The sequence below is a fragment of the Sander lucioperca genome, chromosome 11 (assembly GCF_008315115.2).
Source record: "Sander lucioperca isolate FBNREF2018 chromosome 11, SLUC_FBN_1.2, whole genome shotgun sequence".
Lineage (NCBI taxonomy): Eukaryota > Metazoa > Chordata > Actinopteri > Perciformes > Percidae > Sander > Sander lucioperca.
In genome coordinates, this window is record NC_050183.1 from 36,157,317 (window position 1) to 36,174,367 (window position 17,051).

The 17,051-nt window shown below is 40.5% G+C and overlaps 1 protein-coding gene across 4 annotated transcripts in view; it reads right to left on the bottom strand.

Moving 5' to 3' along the window:
- Window positions 1-1,333: 1,333 nt before the first annotated feature.
- si:ch73-63e15.2 (protein strawberry notch homolog 2) overlaps window positions 1,334-17,051 on the bottom strand; it is a 76,581-nt gene continuing 60,863 nt past the window's right edge. For all 4 annotated transcript variants that reach the window (XM_031318335.2, XM_031318333.2, XM_031318336.2 and 1 more), the window contains 17 exons: window positions 16,623-16,720; window positions 15,849-15,931; window positions 15,249-15,431; window positions 14,927-15,048; window positions 14,621-14,752; window positions 14,333-14,468; window positions 12,132-12,244; window positions 9,504-9,575; window positions 9,216-9,324; window positions 9,033-9,104; window positions 8,725-8,868; window positions 8,339-8,433; window positions 7,203-7,295; window positions 6,912-7,043; window positions 6,231-6,307; window positions 5,694-5,884; window positions 1,334-5,118 (listed from right to left, as the gene is read on the bottom strand). In XM_031318335.2, the coding sequence (XP_031174195.1) occupies window positions 3,944-5,118; window positions 5,694-5,884; window positions 6,231-6,307; window positions 6,912-7,043; window positions 7,203-7,295; window positions 8,339-8,433; window positions 8,725-8,868; window positions 9,033-9,104; window positions 9,216-9,324; window positions 9,504-9,575; window positions 12,132-12,244; window positions 14,333-14,468; window positions 14,621-14,752; window positions 14,927-15,048; window positions 15,249-15,431; window positions 15,849-15,931; window positions 16,623-16,720 (3,027 nt within the window). In that variant the 3' untranslated portion in view covers window positions 1,334-3,943. The remainder of the gene's footprint in view (window positions 5,119-5,693; window positions 5,885-6,230; window positions 6,308-6,911; window positions 7,044-7,202; window positions 7,296-8,338; window positions 8,434-8,724; window positions 8,869-9,032; window positions 9,105-9,215; window positions 9,325-9,503; window positions 9,576-12,131; window positions 12,245-14,332; window positions 14,469-14,620; window positions 14,753-14,926; window positions 15,049-15,248; window positions 15,432-15,848; window positions 15,932-16,622; window positions 16,721-17,051) is intronic.

A 17,051-nucleotide genomic window follows, 5' to 3' on the forward strand; every position in this document is an offset into this window, starting at 1 on the left:
CGTTCGGTAATTTATCCTTAACTGTGACATTTACGTTCACATTTTGTGTGAACTTAAAGTTTGTGGTTGGCTGCTGAGTGCAGATGTTTGAAGAGTAACAGTTGTGCCTTCACTTTTTCTTTCTGCTCTATTTAATCTATTCAGTTTATTTTCTTTATGTTACTAGTTTAAATAAATGAGGGGTGATGTCACACATGCTGCCTCTTCCTACATGAACCCACTGTGAACCTCCAGGACTACAGTAAGGCCTTTTCCTAAACTGGGCGGGGAAGAATAGGGACATTCCTGATTAGGGCTGGGAGATATGAAGAAAATCAAATATCACGATATTTTTGACCAAATATCTCGATATCGATACCGCAGCGATATTGTAGTGTTGACTATTGGTGCTTTCACAAAATATTTACACAATTAGAGTTTTGATAAATAATCATCAATGTGGATATAATGTCTAAGTGGGTAAAGGCAAATACTAGAACAGCTAGAACAGTCTGGTAAGTCCAGAAAATGACATCACTTTACTGTAATGCAGCCTTTAAAACCAGTAGAAGACAACACTTATGTCATATCACGATATTACGATATCCAAAATCTAAGACGATATCTAGTCTCATATCATGATATCAATATAATATCAATATAGTGCCCAGCACTATCCCTGATGATCAAAAGACTCAGTTTCAGCAATCTTCAAGTTTTTATTTGTTTACAAAGTTAAGATTGCAATTTCATATAGTCCTTCCTTTAATGAGTAGAAAACTTTTTTTTAAAGAATTAGTCGAAAGGCACAAATTTTACAATATATACATTTGGATCTAAATTATAAATATATAGAAAACAAAAGCACAACCCAGAATAAAAGTGCTGAACACAGTTTTTTTTGTTTGTTTTTTACAGAAAAAATAGGCTTTGTTTAAAAATACATACAATCAGTAGCATGTTTTTTGTTTCATTTTTTTGTTAGCAATAAATTATTTTGAGAGTGATAACATGTATGTAATATGCAAACGGTGGAGAAACAGGAAAGATGGTTACAGTATACACAGAGCTATCCATCAAAGATCAGAAAAAACAACAAAAAGCTTGCAACGCTCAATCATAACCCACAAGAGAACAGTAACTTGATTATGCCATTCTTAGTGCAAAATGATAATAAAACGTTAAAACTATACTGTTTCTACAAATCTTAAAAAAAAAAAAAAAAAAGCTTTTTTTTCCTTAAATGCGGTCCATATCCCTCAAATGCATAAAGCTTTATTTGTGTGGCTATAAAACAAAAACAAAGGCAAGTCTACTGCAGACTGATGTCTCGGAATGTGCCTGATGAGGAATATTTAAAGCAAAATTATCGAGGGTACCAGAAAAGACATGCTGTGGTCTGCTAATAAAAAGAAAAAGAAAAAAAAAGTGTTTACAAGAATCGGAGATACTGTGAGTCTAAACCTAAACATCTGTTACACTGAGGGAGAGGTGAAGGCTTGGACAGATCAATTGCACATATCAGTATAATCCAGGTGCGAATCGACTCAAAAGATCTGTCAGTTTTAACATGAATTAAATGTCCAACACAAATGAAAATTAAAAACGGTCCACAGAAAAATAATGTTTCTTAAAAAGAAACAGCCTTTGCTCTTTGCCCTAAGAAGGCATAAACATTTAGAATCACTGACATGTTCACAAGGACAAACAACAAACCCATTACATTAAGTCTAAAACATAAATACAGCAAGTGTCACAGCACAGAGTTAAGAACAAAATAGCACATGTACTGGATAGTTTCACCACTGTTGTAAGGGGAAATGATATATTTCTGCTAACGCCCCGCCGTTACACCTCTTGTAGGTTTCTTCCTGAGATTGATAAAAAGGTCTGCTATCTTAGAGCCAGTAACTTTAGGGGTGTCTGTGGAATACTTTGGTATCTCTCTGCAAACTGAAGGCCTGACAAAAAGGTCTACGAGTTGGAGAAACAATTCTACTTGAGAAAAGCAAAACTGAAATGAGCAGAAATAAATCCAGACACTGTACAGCAGTACAGAACAGTGCAATCTTATTTGGTGGCAGGTTATAATAGAATTTGTTTTATAGTAATCTTGAAAACTAGAAACTTCCCTGACCAAACATGTTAACTATTCTAATAAGCAGGATAACATATCTAAAATCTAAATATCCCTTAAATATAAATAACAATAACTTTTATAATAACGATGACTAAAACATCAAGAACGCATTGCGTTCATCCCGTGAAAACTTACTATACAAAGGTTGTAAGCATTTCAGAATCAGTTGAACTAAAAGACTATGAAGCACAACAGAAATAAGAAGATTCATACCATGCAAAGGTAACCACAAAGCTTTGCCTGTTGAGCGTAAACAGTACTTAGGCATGTCTGTTTCACAACAAATGTAGAATATGGTTTTATTGCTTTTTGATCACTTGAACTTATCCCGGCATTTTGTCACGAACCAACTACAGTGCATCGTTTTCACACAAAGATTGCCAGATCTCACAGGTTTTTAAATATGCACTATCATACACAGTGAAAATCGCAAATCTGCACGTTTCAAATGTTTTTGTAGCCTTGACGCCTGAAATGGAAACACATTTAATGAGAAATTTGTCTCGGACTTGCTGCTATTAAAAAAAAAAAAATGGAGGATTTTGTTGAAAAACAACAGCTTTTCAGACCTCAAGACAATAAAACCTTGAAATGCTTTGTTATCCACTGACTTGAAAACACATTTTTTTTTTTATATGTTTGTTGGTCAAAATGACACCAACAGCAAAGCATTCGAGACGTTCCTGAGAAATTCAAAATCAGATCAAAACCAGGAGTCACACTAAATGTTATCGTCAGCTTAAACTAAAAAAAAAAAATAGGGAGATAAAATTTTTGGACACAATTTCTATCCATGCTGCTCAATAATAAAAGCACATTGTCATATCAACGGGGACAGAAGAACACAGAAAAAAGGACAAGTCCACACAGACAATCATACGAGCACATACAGGCTTAAACGGAGGCTTCTTCCTGAAACCCACCACCATAGTGTAACACAAACGACTGACTGACTGACTGAGGGGGCTAAAAGTTAAATACAAATATACCAGGTTTAAATTAAAATGAATAACCAACGCTTAAGAGTACAAATCTATACATTAGGCTACATGGATTTTTAAAGACTGCATTTAAAGATTTCTCCAAAGGCACTGTTTGCAACAGCAGACTGCTCTTCCTCTCCCTTTTTCCTCACACTAGTGTTCATACAAGCAGGGAGAGAAACAAGAGGGAGCATGTAGAAGAAAAAAATGAAAACTGAGGCATTTCATGGCTTATCAGCTAAAAGATTTCATCTGGGTTTTTTTTTTCCTCATCTTCCAGTTCAACGCTATCTTTTGTTTCACTCAAACCAAGCCTTGCATACAGCCTTGTTTTAGTCAAGACAAACGGCCATGAAGCGAAGTAGCAGTAAAGCAAAGTCTAAAGATGTGGTTTTAACTGGTGAAAAGGCATTCAGAGCTTCCAGCAACTTCACCAATCATACCTCGTAAAATCAGCAGCGGGGAGGCTTATTAAAGATTTCCAAACCTCGATGAATGAGCTTTTGTTGTTTGTTTGACAGCTCGTATATTCAATAAAATACAGTTATCACGGTTGTTGGTTTCCACTTTTTTTTCACAGCTGCCTTTCACTGTGGAGAAATCTGATATTGATGGAGCCTGCTATCGCCTAAACAGCCTCAAGCAGGTGAACGCTACAGGTGGATAAAGAGAAGCGTGAGCCGAGTGCAGGACAGGCAGTGATGTGACTATAGGCCCTGAGGGGAGAGGGAGTAGGTCCGTGGGTGCGATCATAGACAGCAGCAAACAAGACAATCTGCTTTAAAAGACAAAACAAAAAAATTACCTAAAAGGAAAACAAAGTCCAGACGAGCTGTTGCTGTTAAAGCTCTGAGTCTTCTTGCCGGTACCTAATGACAGACGTCCGGTCCAGACCGCGCTGTAGCATGCTGTTCAGAGCCTCGCGAACGTCTAGAGTGCCGGAGTGGCCGTTGGGTAAGGACAGCGAGTCTGACTGAGGGAGGAGATAGTTGGAGGAGAAGTGAGGGGAAGAATTGGAAAACAAAGAGGAGGACGAGGACGGGCTGGAGAAGAGAGAAGAGGAGGACGATGTTGGGATGAGGGTGGATGCGGGCAGGAGGCCGGCGGAGACGTGTGAAGCCAGGTTGTTTGAGGTGGAGGACGTGGAGGAAGAGCAGGAGGAGGTAGAGGGCGAAGGGCTGGCTTTCTGTGTGGGCATCTGGGGAGAAAGGGGCAGGTCAAATAAATCTAGTAAGTCTTGGTTATTGGCGAGCAGGCTGTGGTTCTGCTGCTGTGTTGCCTGCAGATGCTGCTGCTGCTGCGGCGGCTGCTGTAGCAAAATAGGCTGCTGTACTGGTGCGGCCTGCTGGCCATTCGGTGCAGTCTGAGAGATCAGAGACTCCAGGTTAAAGTCATCTCCGAATGCGGTGTGTACCCCTAGACGGTCCAGATGCAGTCCGCCCTCTGTGCTGTCCGGGGAGGGAGATGGCGAGCTCACAGTCAGGTCCAAGATCTCATCCAGGGGATTCTTGGAAGACAGTGTGGTCTGATGGAGTGGCCGTGGTGGGTTCTTCGGCTGTTGAAAAGGGGTTACAAAGGACTGGGGGTAAAACTGTGAGAAATTGGAGCGGATGCTAACCGTGTTGGGGACAGGGCCCTGGCTGGTGGTGGTGGAATTGTTGGGCCAGATGTGGGTCCTTTGCTGGGTTTGGCTGGGATTTCTCTGTAAGGACAACAGGGGTAAGTTCTGGGAGGGCTGCTGTAAAGGGGACTGGGTTTGGGCTTGCAGTCTCTGTTGCTGAGAGATCTGATTCTGGGGGAGAGACCGAACGAGGGAGTGGTTAAGCATGGGTTTCGGGTTGAACAGATTTGCCAGGAGGTGTTTGTTCTCCTGCTCCATTTTACGATTGCGCTCCTCAACCAGCCGCAGATCCGCGGCCTGCTGCTCCCTCTCCTTTCGTCTCCGCTTCACCTCCTCGTCCATTTGCAACAGCTCCTCGCGCACACGGGCCACGCAGTTTTCTGGAATCTTGATACCTGGGAGAGATGAGGAACATGGTCATGCCACAGGTATTAGTGAGGTAAATACTCAAAGACTTTACTGAATAATTGTTAACTAAACACTTTTCAAAGTGCCTCTGTGATGCCTTCTCCATTTTATGATTCTAAAAATACATATTTTCTACAGTGTATTTGTCTTCTTCTTTTTTTTTTTATCTTTATGCTGTTGTGGTCGTGGATGTGTCGTGGTTGCGACACGTGGTTGCCAAGCTGAACTGCAAAATGTTCTGTGTATCTGGCCGAATAACTAACAAATGTCAGTTAGCATCAATGTATTACTCAAAAGTTCATAGAAATGAGAAGTGTGAGCGACAATTTTGATTCCTTAATTTGTCAGTAAGAAGTGTCAGCGTCATATTTAACAATCAAAACAACTAACTGACATCTGGTAATTTAAATGCACACTTTAAAACTTCCTCTTCGGTTTTATCAATGTTTAAAGCTTATTATTACCACTGTAAAGTGTGAAAGATATTCTAACCACCAGTAAAAATGTGCAATGTCTTAGTAAACTGCATATGACTTGCATCGGGGGCGGGGGGTGTACTAACCGACTTGCTTGTTATGTTGTTTGGTTTTAAGGCGGACAATCTGCAGGATGCTGGAGCTGGTGATGTCAGACACCACATCGGATACGCGCTTCCACACACGCAACAGAGCACCACACAGCATGTGGTACTGACGGAGGCGCATGCCCTGCAAACACTCCTGACCTTCTTCTATTTTCTTACACTTCCCATTCCTAGGGAAAGGACAGGAAAACAAAAGTCAAATGTTTTATGCAGACAACACAAAGAGCACACAAGTTCCTTCCATATCCCTCTTTGAGGAAAACTGTATGGCAGGTTGAGGGACTGACTGTTCGACGGCTCCAATCCTAGCATTTAAACACAGTTCACTGGTCATCTGGTGACGAGGGCACATGTGAGACTTGCAAGTTATTTCTTCACGACTAGTTCTCAGGTGATCTGCAAATCCCTGGGAATGGCATCTGACCCTAAACCACCCTGACTAAATCCTAATGAGTTCCAGCCTGATTGGATGCACTGAGCCATTAATCCCAAGGGACATTGTGGATTCCTACTTACCAGTTGGCATGACTACACTTCTTGAAGGAGAAGGTGAACTGGTTCTCCCAGCTGTCCCTGGCTTCTTCCGGAGTCGACTGGAAAAGGAAATGTACAACACTAAAATCAGCAAAGAACTCCACAGTCTGATATGACACCATTACACAGCTTTAGAAATACATCTTTACCAACATAGAAGCTTTAGTAATAAAGGGGTGTCTTTAATTTTAGACCAAAGGTCAGAGCATAGTTTGATATTGTTTATTATTATTGTCAAAGCAGGGAAACAGGTACAGCTTTAATAAACAACATACATATAAAGGAACTGTATTATTTCCATTGTCATATACTGAGCATTTCCTTGAACATTGCCTGGTTCAGTACTCTTCCATGACCACAAAGGGGCATCAGACTCCATATATACTCCAAATAGCAATTGCAGATGGGAGGAAAATGTCAGTCCTGAAAATGTCCAGCTTTGTCTTTAGTCAAACCTTCTACATAACCAGAAAATGTTTTTATACATTTTTATTTGTAGACCTTTTCATTGTCTGCTTAAAAAAAACATGCTATAACACAAAACTTTATAATATTAAGATGAAAGTAAAAAAAAAAATTTTCCTGCTGGGTGGAGACATTATTTAGTATATAGACACCAATATACAGACACAACTATAAGCCCAACTGATTCATCCACATTACCTTCCGGTAACGCTGCTGCAGGTTGTCCAGGCTCTCGGGATGGGTCTGCTTGCCAATATTAGGCTTGTAGACAATCAGGTGCTTGCCTCTTCCTTGCTCAGCTAGCAGCACACATGGGTGGTTACCTCGCAGCTGTGGAGAGGCCATGCAGAGAGTGACTTATTATCTTAGAGACTAATAAAATCTTTGATTGTTATTCAGTGAGGTTTGTATTAACTAATAAAACATATACATACAGTGCCTTTTACAGCAGACCACGGGTTTAGTTGGCTAATTATAACATGGTCTCACCTTCAGGGACAGGTAGAATCCCTCGTCAGGGCCGCTGAGCTTCAGTGACCTGTTGAAGGCCTCCTCCCAGGGCATGCCTCTGTCCACACTGATCTACAGGGGCAAAAAGGATCAGAGACTTAAGCATGTGCTGTAAATGAGGGGGAACCAAGCAGCTATGCAACCACACACTGCTGTCCTGAAGGTGAAACAGACTCTTGCATAGAAACCCAAAAGTACTTCTGACATATATTTAAAAACACACAGACATACATATAAGTGAATAAGACTCATCGTCTACCACAGTCATGCATGTCTCCTTCTATACTTGCTAAACTGGTCCTTGCTGTGCAGCATTCTGCCTGGCTGCCAACTTTGAAATGTCAAATGCAGGTTAGCCTGCAGCCGACAGCTAAAAGCAGAAGATATCGGTAATTAACCTGTTCCCACTTGCCACTAGTGTCTACATAGGCCCCTGAGCCCTGGGCTAAGCCTGTGCGATAACAGCCTTACTGCTGGCAAAGTGACATCAATCATCATATAGTGCAGAGGTAGCTACTTGAGTTACCTCTCGGACTGCATGTGGAACACATTTCACAGTTGTACCAGGTGTACTATCTTTGTATGAAGCAGTGCAAACCTTGTCACGAAAATCTTAATGGATTTATAATCATTGGTATTTGCTATCTGCGAAGATTTCTTAGCTGCCATCACATGACTTTGTCATTGTTTTTGTTCTATTGGCTTCCTACAAACCCTACTGGATTTAACTCAAAGAAGTGAGAGCACAAGATTTGCATTTTTTTATGTATCATGTTTATCCATAGAATTAACCTTCTGGTTTGTGAGTGCAATGCCTCAAGATTAGCCTGGGCCTGTAAATGTGCCTATGCTCACCAGGCTGTCGGTTGCCCTTCTGGTGGTGGCTACATCATCTGACATACATACATGTAGGCAACACAATATTGCTGATCTGTTCTTGGTTTGTGCAACACAATTCTTATTTTGGCTTCTTTAAAACTAGGCCTAGACATTGCAGGGTATCTCGAGATTTGATACAGTAATGAGTCTCACAACACAGGAGAATCAGTGATGTGCGTTATATTTAAAGAAAGCCATCTGACAATATACCTGAAACAAGGTTATGAGGTGCCTACCTTATAGAGAACAACCTGTCCATCCTGAGGGTTTCCAACTGTCAAGAAAGTTTCCTGCTTTTCCTCATAGATCTCATCGTTACCCGGGGCAAGGTCTGTCAGAGATACAAAAGAACAAGAGAACCAACAGATTACTCAATCAATCCCTTAAGGGCCAATGGCAATCCAATTTAACGGGCAGAGACTATTGTCAGTGTAATGATCAATCCTGTAAGTTACGTTGTTATACAGTGTTAGGCTGTTTTTGAAAAGCCTGTCAATATATTTCAAACAGTTTTTTACTTTTTCTTTTCGTGGTTGGGGTTACGCAACATTAACATTTTGGATCACAAATAAAATTGCATTATTTTAAAACCTAAAACCATGCCGTGTTTTGAGCTCCATACCTAGGATTCCCATGTCATATTTGCCCTCCTTCTTATCCTTCTCGATTAGATAGTCAAAGTTGTCGGTGAAGTACTGGAAGAGATAGTTCTGCTTGTGGACCTCCAGGCCCAAGATGCGATTTAAGAACTTGGTGATGCTGCAGTCTGGGATAAAGACACGGCACAGAACAGTTAATGCAGCCGATTTTGTGTTGACAGAAAGAAAGAACACAGCTAAAGTGAAATGTTGAAGTAAGTAGCCTGGATCGACGCATTTATCTTAAGTCTACTGGCATACAATATGCCTGCATGCCTCTTGGGTACTCTACCTTTCTCAGTACTGATCCCAAAGCGAGACTCTCGACAAAAGATGCCCACATCCATCATTCCATGTTTCATGTCTGAAATGAAATAAAGAAAAGCATAGTTGTTTTACTGATCAATCACAGGAAACTCTGCTGGTGAAGTTATCGGTTTACAGAAGCTGACAGTCAATCAAAGCTCAAACATACCTCTGAAGAAAGTGGCATCACCCCCAGGGTAGCCTTTGGGAGGGGGCACCTTGTTCTCTATGTGGCCAAGGATTGCTTTGGTGATTTTATCAAGAGCCTTGGTACCATACTGCAAGAAAAGAGACATGCAATTGGTATACACAAATGCTCTTCAGCAACTTTGCTAGAATCCTGTATACTGCTAAAAGTGAGAAAAAAAACTTTAATAGTTTAAGTTAAAAAAAAAAAAAAATCATGTTTTGACATTAAAAAGTCAGAATTTTATTTTCAGAAGGTAAATTTGCCTACCTTGTTCTCAAAGTTGTACTTGCTCAGGTCTCTGGATTCTGTGGCTCTTCTGTCTCCATGCGTCAATGCACCCTGCAAAGTGGATTAGCAACATTATTATTAGTATTATTATAAGTATTAGCAGTATTAGGCTTGCAGATCATCATCACACTAATACAGATGGACAAAGTGATGTGGGATAATATCTGTTAACTATGAACTACGTATATGGATAGTACTATACAGTCATAGGATTACTACAACCTTACAGTAGATAACAGTGTGGACTTCTAGCCCTCTCATTAATAAATCCTGCTCTTTAAAATAGAAGAGATCCAGTATTTAACATGATTGTGAAGTGTATGTTATTGCATTAGCTTTTCATAATTTGATGAAATACAGAAATACTTTAAATTACACCACATATGAATGTTTGCCATGTTAAATCTCCACTGCAAGCACCACTTTTAATTACCTGGAAATCTAGAACTAGAGTCCCTTTCACACACAAACCTAAAATTATCTAAACCAGGGGTCTGCAACCTTTTTAATATGAAGAGCCATTTCAAAACCTTCTTGTTAATCAGTGCGCCATATCAGCATTGAGCCTGCCATCATCTACCGAGCCGGCTCAGGCAGTGTTTTTTTCCCCCTTCACACCGCATTCTATGAAGAAGGCAACCAAACTACCGTAAATAACAGCCTGTGTTCCTGCCAATGGCTGTGAAAAAGGTCATTTGGCATGCAGATTGGAACATTTCCATGATACTCTCTTGCACACTTATTGCTAGTGTGCCATTTGTTGAGCTACCGCATGCCAATGGTGGCACTCGTGCCTAAGGTGCTGACACCTGATCCAGACATTACCCGTCAGAGCTGTATCTGAGAATGCAAATGTCCGAATCAGTTGGATCGGACATCAACTGCTCTACCCTGCAAGCTTCTTAGCACAAAAAATCTCGACAATCCGTCGGTAAGGGCCATTGCCGAAATCATCAGACAAATTCAAGGAACTGCAGGAGACTGGGTTGTTTATGACCAAATTATGAACGGCTCAATGAAGCACTGTAATCCGTGTCATGTCCAGTCTGCTGCACCCAGCACCACCCCTCGTCTAAACCTCATCAGAGTATTTCCGGTAAGTGAGAACGCATCCGACACGGACAATCTCCTGTTGTGTGCTACATGTGTGAAAGGGAAACTCCGGACTACGTCGGGACCCAATTGCTTGGACATAGTCTGGAATTTGTATGTGAAAATGGCTTAGGTCTGATAAAACTCGGTTGTGTACTAGTGTATAGAACTACAGTCCAGTTAAAAATCCTGGTAAAAAACAAACAAACAAACAAACAAACAAACAGGGATTTAACCTGTGATAGTAGTCTCATATGAATAGGTCAAACACCTTTAGATGCAGGTAGATTCACTCTATCAAACAGCAGCATGTGAAAGCTTTAACGCGCACACACAGTGTGACTACACAGCCAGGTCTCTGCCCAATGTATCAAGAGGAAACAGATGAGGTTAAGATGTAAAGCGAAACCTTTTCTTCAACTGCCTACTGACATTGTGCCTCAATAGGACTTCGAACAACATTTAAGAGATGCAGACATAAGACAACCACAAGACAACAGTGCATGAAGAAACATTATTCAACCACAATCTTAACTTCAATTTGAGTGCGGGTTTATTTAAGATCCCAGCCCGTGTGGTTTTCATCCTTTAAAGATTTCAAATGAACTGCGAGGAAGGTGGAGGAAAATTTAGAAGAAGCAAAGTCAACAGCAGATCAGTCTTGTTGCCAGCTGCTGGCTCTGCCCACGCGGAAAAATGCCTTGAGATACCAAAACAAAGGGATGTCTTAGCCAAATATGACTTCACTGCTGATCTGGAGTCAGCCAGTTGCAAAGGTATTCAGCAGTTGAAGCGATGCTGTGTGTGTGTGTGTGTGTGTGTGTGTGTGTGTGTGTGTGTGTGTGCATTTGCATTGTATTGGGTTCATGCAGGCAGGCAGGCAGACAGATGAGACCTATTCTTGATGCAGATTTACCGAAAATGGCTGGCAAACACATGAACGACTTAATGGATCCGCCATCCCATAGCACCCCCCTTGCCGTTTTCCCAAAAGAACTGTCATGCTGTGTCACCATGGAAATAAATGACGACGAATAAATATGCTGAAATGCATTGATAATTATGGAAAATTAGAGTTATAAATTATCCAGACAAGCTCCTTTGCTTTTTCTGCTTAGTCAGTTTTCCATTATTGAGCTGTAGAAGGGAAAGACCCAGAATCTCTTGAGGTTTGTGGAGAAAAGTCCATTTTTAAGCGAACCAGCAATAAAAGAGACCCTGTGGAGAGCTTGTAGGCTAGGGAAAACCCCAGGAAACAGGAAGGACAGAGGGTAAAGCCAGGGTGAAAAGGCAAATGGCAGATCAATAAACACAAAACACAGATCCTCTCCGTTTACAGTGGAACAATTCTTCTCACACTCCAAAGGACAACAAGATGAAAAGGATTATTTTCCCATGAGACAGATTTCACTGAGTTAAGTGGAAAAATGTAGTAAATGTGGAAGAATTGTGCAAAATAAAAAGAGCAAATGCAACACCCATACACAAACACAACTATAAGGCTATGATATTTACCAGGCTCTCTAGTCTCTTAGCCACAATGGAGGCAAAACGTCTCTCCCCAGCCAACTCTGAGATGAGGAAGATGTACTCTGGGGCCGTCACCTGATTGGACCGATGGGTGCGACCTGGAAAGACGAAGAAAAGACAGTATTTATACTACTAAAACAGTAAGAGAGATGAGGCCTACGGACTGAGTGCATTTTACAATGCACATTGTTAATTCCTTACAGCTAAAATTCATAATTTTACAATACAATTTTAACAACAAAGATGGATGAGCACCCAGTGTCATAATTGTGGTGTTGTTGTCAAACAGAAATCTAGCCAAAGGAAAACACTGACTGAAAATATTGTTGACAAACAAGGTAATCATTTCCTAAGGTTTGAAATTACACAATAGTAGTATGAGTTGATATACATTTTGTGATATGAAAATAATTTCACACCAACTTATCTTTATGCTACTTTGTGTGCAACATCTCTGGTTACAACAGACTTTATTGGTATCAACAGCCAGACAGACAAAAACAAGTAATACAGGCTGCATCTACTCACACAATGGGTAAATTATTAGTAACAGAAAAGTAAGAAGGGGATATTTTTGGTGAGATGATAAGACCTGGAACATCAAATGAGATCTGATATCAAGTAAATCTGATATTTACACTCTGAGAGAAGATCCCCTGTTTGAACAGCCAACAACTTTCAACCAAAAAAAAAAAAAAAACTTTCCACAATTTATCCATCCACTCCTCTGTGATGGTGTATGTGTTGTGAGTTGAAGCATAACAAAAATACATAATGGATGCAGACACTTACTAAATCTTTGCCTATATATACAGTACCAGTCAAAAGTTTGGACAAACTTCCTCATTCACTTGAATGGGAAAGTGTGTCCAAACTTTTGACTTGTACTGTACACTATGTGGAATAACTGAAAGCAACCCCAACCATATACTGTATTACCAGCAGTGTTTCAGTAAGACAACATATGTCCTTATTTGGTAATCCTTGGCCTAAACATGAGAGCCTCTCCTTACTTTAAAGGAGGAACTACTCCTCTTTATATTCCTGATACCCTGTGACCCAAAAACTGCTGCATGTTGTTTCAGGCATTTACGTAAAAACAAAAGAGAAAGAGTCCAGCCCATCTTTCTACCTGTGACATCATGAAATGCAGAAGCAACAAACGTGCAACTCATTGATGAATAACATCCATTAATAAGAAATTACACGATATGATGAGTTGTAATGAGTAGGGTTGGGTACCGAAACGTGGTGCCAATAGGGCACCGGCTTCGACGTAAACGGTAGTAACGAGACCGAAAAAGAAGGAAAATTCCAGTGCCTCATTTTGGAGCCTGACTTTTTTTTTTCAGAAGCATCACTGCACGGGACGCTACGTTACCGTTAGGTAGTAGCTGGATTAAACACAATGGTTAAAATGCTGACAGCTAACGTTAAACGGTGTAAAGTGTGACTGTATTTCCTTGTAGAGGATTCCAACACCAGGACGTAACGTAAAAGTCTGAATGCAGCTGCCGTTGTCGGAAAAACAACACAGACGGTGCGTTCACTTGAAACTCGCCAGCCTTGTGGTGCATTTTAAGTTATTGTAAAATACCCTTTTCCCATCTGGTGCTTGTTTTTGTCGTTTAACAGCAATTTACTGGTGAAATAAGTCATTGTTATTAGTTATTGTCATTACATTATTAATCAATCATTTCATTTTGAACATATGGCCTTAGCAATAAACAAGCTGTTCTTTAATGTTGCCAACTGTCATGTTGTGCTCCTTTTTTTTAAATATTTTATATTATATACATTAGAAATATATTATATATATTTCGGTTCAGGCACCGGCACCGTTTTAAAAATATCGGTTTAGCACCGGTATCGGAAAAAACCCAAACGATACCCAACCCTAGTAACGAGTCATTTTTCAGACAAACTTTGTTTTAGGTGTATTTGACATTTGTTGCTATAGTAACAAAGTTATGAATAGGGAAAATAATACTGACTTACATGTTCCATGTAACAAACAGCAACAATTTTAAATTAGCTTGAGAGACCCAAGATTTTGTCTACAAAAAAGTACCCTGGCACATTTTAATGGGAAAGTACAAATATGTTTTGTGTGTGTTTTATTCTCAAAGCATTTACTTCACTTTACTTTTAAAAGACTCATTGTAAGATTACATTTCCTGACTCACCAAATTGCTGAATGGCCCTGTCTGCACTCCAAGGCAGCTCCAAAGTCATGTGGACCCTGCGCTTCTGGTTTTTCACTCGCTTGTCCGCCTGCAGGGAAATCCCAGAGCTGGCCGCCTCTGAGATGATGGCCACCAACTGAAGGAAAGAGGTTTTGGGTATTGGTGAACATCGTACTGAACATTGTTTATAAAGCAGTACATTTCTTTAAGACACAGATTGCTTGCAGCCAAGTCATGTATTTGTAGATGCAAGACATCATTTATATCTATTTGATTGGCGTATCTGACCTTCTCTGCACCCATGAAGCGATCTTTCTCCTTGATGTTGATGTGGTCGATGGTAAGACCCTGCTCAGCACGTGACTCATACCGGACGCTGCCATCAAGACACCGCACCACACGACCCTTACGACCAGTCATCTGCAGAAAAAAATATTCATTACATTGTCAGACATTTTGCCCTAAAAAAACATGTATGTTTATTTGTTGCTCTTATTTGTGAACATTGATTTAGATGGTGAGGAAACACGTGAATCCCACCTGTACCATTTAAGCTCATTAGAGAGTTTCTAGTTCAGTGTTTTAGGCACGTACCTCTGAGACTTTATCTGGTCCTCCAAACTTATCGATGAGCTCGTCCAAGGTATTGAGAGGTAGTTCTTTTCCCAGCATGGCTATTTTATTGAGGAGGCCCTGTTTCATCTCCTCTATCCGGGCTGTGAATAGAAAGCAGATGAGACATTAACCATGTAACCCCGATAGGCAAGAGTCACAAAAACAACAGGGCATGGAAGGTTGTTTCACTGTCTAGACATGCATCTGTTTATTATTATTATTATTATGTTGATTGGGACTGCTAAGGTTGAAATTGCATTCCTACTGACAACACATACTAACGAAAGAGACCTCTCCCTACCTGTCTGGCAGCTAGTGTGGTTAACAAAGATGACATCATCATTGTCTAGCAGGGAGTCTGGTGAGGAGTTGGAGTCCGTGTCCATGCCATCTGAGTCACTACTGCTGTCATCGCTAATGTTGATCACACCGCCGCTGTCCATGGTGTGCTTGGGCACCTTGGGCTGGCGACCTCTAGGCTTCCCTGGTTGGAAGCCACAAAATGATATTAGATGAAGAAACACAAAGTACAGCTCAACACTCAACACTTAAGACTTTCTGTAGTATCATTCAATGAGAGGCCAAGAAATAGAAGCGGATTGCAAGAAAAATTGTGTTTCAATGTGAATCATGGCTGCCAGATGGTATGCAATCAACCAGATGCACGCACACACACACACACACACACACACACACACACACACACACACACACACACACACACACACACACACACACACACACACACACACAACACTTTGTTAACTGTTAGTTTAGACTGCAAGGCAAATGCCTGACATGTCAGCTGAGCACTGGCTGCATATAATAAGAGTGAAAAACATGGGAAGTGAACTGTTCTAATACGATTTAGGGTACACATGCTTGCATGGTGTTCACTTACGTTTTCTCTTATTCCCTGGTGCCTTCTCTCTCCTCTGTTTCTCTGAAGGGAAATGTTTTGTTACAAGAGACTGGAACACTCCCCTAAAGGAAAGAGGAAGAGGAGTAAAAGAGAGAGAAACTTTAATTCTGACAGCAAAGTGATCAGCCTTAATAATAAGGCTGACAGCTATAAAGCTGTCAGGTGTTGACAGACATGTTGTGTGTGATCTAATATACCAAACCTTCAAACATGTCTGCTGTGAGAGGTTTAGGGTCAAACAAGTGCAGCGCACTCATCACCTCTACCCTCTCGTTGTTGTTTTTCTTGGATGAGCTGTTTCATAATTAAAAAGCTGCTAATAACTGAAGAGATTGTTTGGTTTAATTGAGGATAAATGGTGACGACATTAACGGCATGACCTGAATACATATAACTTTATAGAATGTATGTGGTGAGGACGTGTTCTCCTCAAGATTGGCAAATCATTAGGCCGTTTAATGAAGCAACAAAATGAAATGGAAGAAACCCACAGACTACTATGGCTTCCAGCAAACAGATAGAAACCTTTCCATACAGGGTTTAATGTATGAGAGAAAGGTATGAAGGAGGAAAATGCTAAACTTTCCCGTTTTCCTAAAAAACCTTGCTGTTGTGAGTGAGCATTTAGCTGTTCAGACAGTGCTGTAACCCAGAGAAGACATTTTAGTGAATATTCTTTCAAATAAACATATTAACTTAAAAACATACAGTATCAAAACAAACCAACAGAGAAAATGTTCCTTTTTCACTCACTCTGCTGCAGAGACAAATCTGTCGAGATGCCCGTCATTCTCATCCAGGACTTCTCTGGTTCGGGACTCTCCAGTAGACTGCAGCCCAATAACGATGCACTGTGGTGGAGGTGAAACAAATACACATCAACAACCAAACAGGTCTACTGTGTTACCTGAAGTCAATTCTATTGTGTTGTTATTATACCACGATTGTGGAAAAAACAAAATGCACTCATCTCAACCTTTGTGAAGTGCTAAATAAAACCTTAATACTGCTGGTAGATTCAACTGATAACATCCAAAACTCTGCTGTTCCTATGCAGACAAAGCAACGTTTTGGCATAATTATGCTTCAAAACAGCATTAATTTATAAAAAAAAAAAAAAAAAAAAAAGGGTATTCTGTCCTTGCAGCTATCGCCACTTATCTATACAATATCAGTTCCTGC